Genomic DNA, 5,066 nt, shown 5'->3' on the forward strand with positions numbered 1-5,066 from the left:
TTTTCTAAAAAAACATCTAATCTTTTTCAATTAATTATTGTATTAAATTCTAGAAAAGAGTTGTTTATGTATTTTAAATGAAATTGTTTCAGTATTTGTTGCTATCACTTATCAACAAAAAGAAAATTAGAAAGTTTCGTGCATTATAAATATAATTTGATACATAAAGTTGAAATTACAAGGAAACTAACGCCCCCTACTGGAGAGAAATAAAAATTTCCAGTTGAGATGTACAGTCTGGTTGATCTAGTTCACAGGTGGAAATGTTTTATCCTATACACCAACGGTTATGATCAAGTTCAACCTTGCCACTTGTGACACTAATTCCGTAGTCTAATTAGATTTTAATTTTTTTCATTAGGAGCTTAAAATTGGTCGTTTATTTTATGCTGATGGTTGCCTTGCTAAAAGCAGTAGTAATTTTATTTTGAATTCGAGTGATATGGTTTCCGATGTCGTCTGGCTGGCAGATGTGTTAAGTGCATTGGGAGTTAGAATATTCCTAAACAGGTTACTACAGCAAGAGTTGCTAGGCTTTGTAATTTTATAAAAATGCTTTACAAATTAGAAATTTTTACCGGTAGTTACCGTTAAACGAACTTTCCAGTTATCTGAATTCTGAAATAATATTGATTGATTTGAGAGTCAATTTAGTTTAATAACTTATTATAACTTTATAAATTTTAATAATTTTTATAGCCTTAGTGAATTAGTTAATAAAAAGATTAGCATTAAAATGTTATTTTTTTTTAAAAGTAAGTTTACTTCATAAGAAGTTTAGATGATGCAGATTAACCTAAAAGATCTTTGCTGGATGCTGTTTCGCTGAAAACATCTTTGTTGGAGATAAGGTGAACTCTGAAATAGAAATAAAATGGAAAATAATGAAAAGATATCTAACGAGATGTGTTCTGTTTAAAAACTTTATAAAATGACTGCTCAATCTCAACTGTGCTACTGTAAAGTGCACGACTTCGCGCGCAGGTCGTCGGGCTACCGAAGCGGGGGTGCCATCCCCTCCGCAGAGGATCAAAATTGTGATGGCATGTCTTCGGATCGTCCTCCGGGATGTTTCCCAGACCGTCGCCAATAACCCATTGTGCAGCTCTAGTGCGACGTAAATTAACAACAGCAACAACGACTGCTCAATCTCCCAAAAAATTCTATCTTTGATACTTCGTTTTCCTGAAATATACTCGAACAAATACTAGTCTCGGTGAAAAGCAATGGGGTACTGGTTACGCTCACTTAAATAAGAAGAAAAAAAAGGTCTCGAGTAAGAAATTCAGACTGCATAATTGATTGTGATTGTGACCCGATAGTTTATGGTGATGCGGTTCGAAAAAAGTATTTTTCTCACTGCAATATCTTAGGGCCACTGGAAAGGGCAATAAATGAAATATTTTAGCCATATTAATTATGCCGTCATACATCTTTCAATTTTGGGCCTTATTTCGTAGCAAACATGAAAATTTATCGTTGATCAGATGAAAATATAAAATGAATTTTTAAGTTTTTCGGATTTTTAAAGCAGCAACAAACATGAAAACTACTTGATCGAGATTTGCACTCGATAATGGACCAAAAAGTATGAGTGAAAGAAGTCGAGTGCTCGAAAATAGGAATCTATTCTCTAGAGTCACCAGACGTTAGTAAAGAAAACAAAACAGACTCAAACATAAACTACGTCATCAATACTCATTACGTATGCTTGTTAGAAAAACGCTGCCTGCAGAGTGTATACAAAAAAAAAAAAAGTTTCTGACATAATTTACTCCTAAAGTGCAGTCAAACACTTTGTCGCTCTGTTTTTTATTTATTTATTATTATTTTTTTTAGCGAGTACTATTTTTAAGCATATTCTTTTTTCCCATAACTCATTAATTTTATCCCTTAATTGCATTGTATTTAGGTATAGTCATCCACATGATAATGTTTCTTGATTCACTCTTTCTTGCGTATTAAACCAGAGTTTCCCTCTATTTATTATATTAGAAAACCAGTGACATTCTCATTTCATTATATCGGTAAAACAATGAGAAACCTACTTGGATCTCCAAGAACACTTTCGAAACCAACCAATTTCGTATTTTTACATTTTAATTTAAAATCTTTCCAATGGTTTCCATAACAATAACCATGGAAGATAAGAACTGGTAAAAAAAAAACTCTACAAATCCTTGCCAAGTTGTGATGTAATTTTTTACTCATGACACTTGACAATATAGCATTAAAACTAGCATGCTGATGTCTGTTCTTTTTTATGGAAGCTGAACTATGTGTTTTACATTTCAAATTTTCATCTAAGTATTTTTTTAATATTACGACATAGAAGCAAATATTATTCTGACGTCTTTTACTTCAATGTTCAGTTATTTCTAGATCTTTTACTTCTCATCTAGTCATAACTTTTAACTGAATCACTCATCAACCATTTCATTTATGGTTTTAACTTCTTATGAAGTAAACTTACTTTAAAAAAAAATATTTTAATGCTATTCTTTTTATTAACTAATTCACCAAGGCTATAAAAATTATTAATGTGTCTATGTGTTTTCTAATTTTTACAATATAATAGTTAAATATTGTCTTGACAAAAAACTAATCATTTAAAAAAGAAAAAATTGGGGAAAAAACGCACGTTTTTTGAAAGTGCAACTAAAACAATTTAATTTTTTTTCCTTTCTAACACATTCAAATTTTCTAAACAAAAGTAATAATGAAGAAAAATGAAAGGTATCTTTGTCGATCGTAAAATATAATAAAAGACCAGAAAGATGGAAGATTATACTATTAATAATAACTTGGCATTTTTTAAAGCTAAATGTTTTTAAGATCTTGAAAATAAAGTTAAAACTAAAATATAGCCATTACAATTTATGATATTTTATCAAGAAAATACCATTTCAGCTAATAATTTAGAGATTTTCAACAATTTGAAGAATAAATTAGTTTCTGAAAGAATACTGTTGATGAAATTAACCATGGCAAGATGTATCTTATGTTAAAAATGCCCCGAAAAACATTTCACCCTAAAAATAACAAAGAACGCATGGCAGATAGTTCGGTTTTATTTATCACGTTATGAAACTTCAGTTATACGTTCTTAACATTTCCAAAACTCAAAAATAATTTAGTTTAGTTGTTATTTATATTATCTCTATTGTTTAATGTTCAAATTCATTGATTAATAAATATTCATATTCTTTTCTTTCTTAAAAAATAAATTTAGAATATTTGGGAGGTTGCGGATTAACAAATTCTTTTCATAAATAAAACTTATATTCCAAACTGCTTTAAACAAATTAAAAAATTTTTATACCGAGTTATTGATTTTTTCATCAAACACTATTCCTTGAAACAATTATTAGGGAATAAAATATCATAATCGGAGTTTAAAAAGGAAAATGTAGGGTAACATAGATGACTGATTTCACAATTGACCGAAGATCGCCATCAATGGACAAGTAGTCAAGAGAAAATAAGAATCTAATTGGTCCGTTCTTCAAGAGATAACATAAATTTTACTAGTCAGATTCTCCGTCTCCCTTGACGGTGACAAGAGAATCATGCAGTGAAAATCAATCAACAAAGCATAGATGGCGCACTGTATTTTGCTGCAACTGATGTGAACGAAACCTTATTGGCTAGTTATTTTACATGCTATTGTATTTCACCAATCAGCTTCTTATTTGCATTATGGTATGTTTTCTCTGCAGTGAGAACAGCTTTTCACGGATTATTTTTACTGCCGTGTTTTTTTTTAATATGCGGATTCACCTCATAATTATATTATATAATTTTGTTGGCAACAATAATTCTTGCTATTTTTAGTTAGGAAAAATGTGGCGGCATAACAATTGTAAACAAACATCGTGAAGCACTAATTATATTTAAAGAATGTTTATACTTTCATATTTTAAAGTATATTTGATTAATGACTATTGAATAAATTCTATCTTGAATAAATTTATTCAGCCTATTTGGAATTTTAAAAGACTGTCATGTAATATCTCTAAATGTTTATCGGTTTGTAATTGATGCTGAGTACTAGTAAAAAAAATCACCATTGCTTGGTTATTTGCTTATTACCACCTTCTAATGGATGAAGAAATGATATCATCCAATGATGAGGGTGAACTTGAGACCGATGATGAGGATTATTTACCAGTTATAGAATTATCCGATAACGAATCTGATCATTCTGATGGAAATTCTGAAAGAGTGGTAAGCTCGTAATGTCCCATTGTTGTTGAGTTCTATTTCTATGATTTATGACACCCTTTGGAGTGATTTGTGTCTTAAAATGTATTGTTCTTTCTAGTAAGAAATATCTTAGCACTGAATTATTCAGTAAGGTTCTTTAGCAGTTAATTTATAGGTTATGTGCATACTGTTTTTTATTTCTGTTTATAGTTTAAGTGTTTCTTGATATTTTCTCCACAGCCATTAGTTAAAGCTTTTATCCTTAAACAAAATTCTAAGAAATTGTTTTATGCATATGTATTGTTTGAATAGTTTGGTAAATAAATTGCTAAATGCTTCTTTCAATGTCAGTTTTTTTTAAAACTTAAAATAACTGTTAATTAGTCTTGGCATTCATTAATGTTTTAATTCTTCCAGAAAGTAGTTGAAAAGTCGTTTTTTCTGGATAACACAACAGCCTTGATATTAAATTTTAAACTTTCTTATTTGTCTTACTACTTTTAAGCGCAATATTGTTTATGAAATTAGATATTTCTGAAGTGTCTATTGCAAGTACTAAATGATAGTTAAGTATAGTCAGGGGTCTGTCTAGGTTTTTCTTAAAAGTACCTATTTTGTGAAAATTTTGACATAATTTGTGAAAAATTAAAAATTATATTAAAAAGTCAACACTAAAACATGGTAAAAATATAGATTTATCGTTTCTTAAGGGAGACAAAAATAAAATTTTAAGAAAAAGTATTTTGTGAAAATACCGTTTTTCCTAAAGTTGAATTTGTGAAACTACCGTTTTACCTAAAATTGAATTTGTGAAGGTACCGCTAAACGGTAGTAAATTCGGCCTGGACAGACCCCTGATC

General features: G+C 29.5%; 1 protein-coding gene across 1 annotated transcript in view; it reads left to right on the forward strand.

Moving 5' to 3' along the window:
- Positions 1-3,831: 3,831 nt before the first annotated feature.
- LOC107451266 (mutagen-sensitive 302) overlaps positions 3,832-5,066 on the forward strand; it is a gene marked incomplete in the record, with an annotated part of 30,217 nt that continues 28,982 nt past the window's right edge. Inside the window, 1 exon segment of the mRNA XM_071177665.1 lies at positions 3,832-4,219. Within this exon segment, the coding sequence (XP_071033766.1) occupies positions 4,102-4,219 (118 nt within the window).

The sequence above is a fragment of the Parasteatoda tepidariorum genome, chromosome 2 (assembly GCF_043381705.1).
Source record: "Parasteatoda tepidariorum isolate YZ-2023 chromosome 2, CAS_Ptep_4.0, whole genome shotgun sequence".
Lineage (NCBI taxonomy): Eukaryota > Metazoa > Arthropoda > Arachnida > Araneae > Theridiidae > Parasteatoda > Parasteatoda tepidariorum.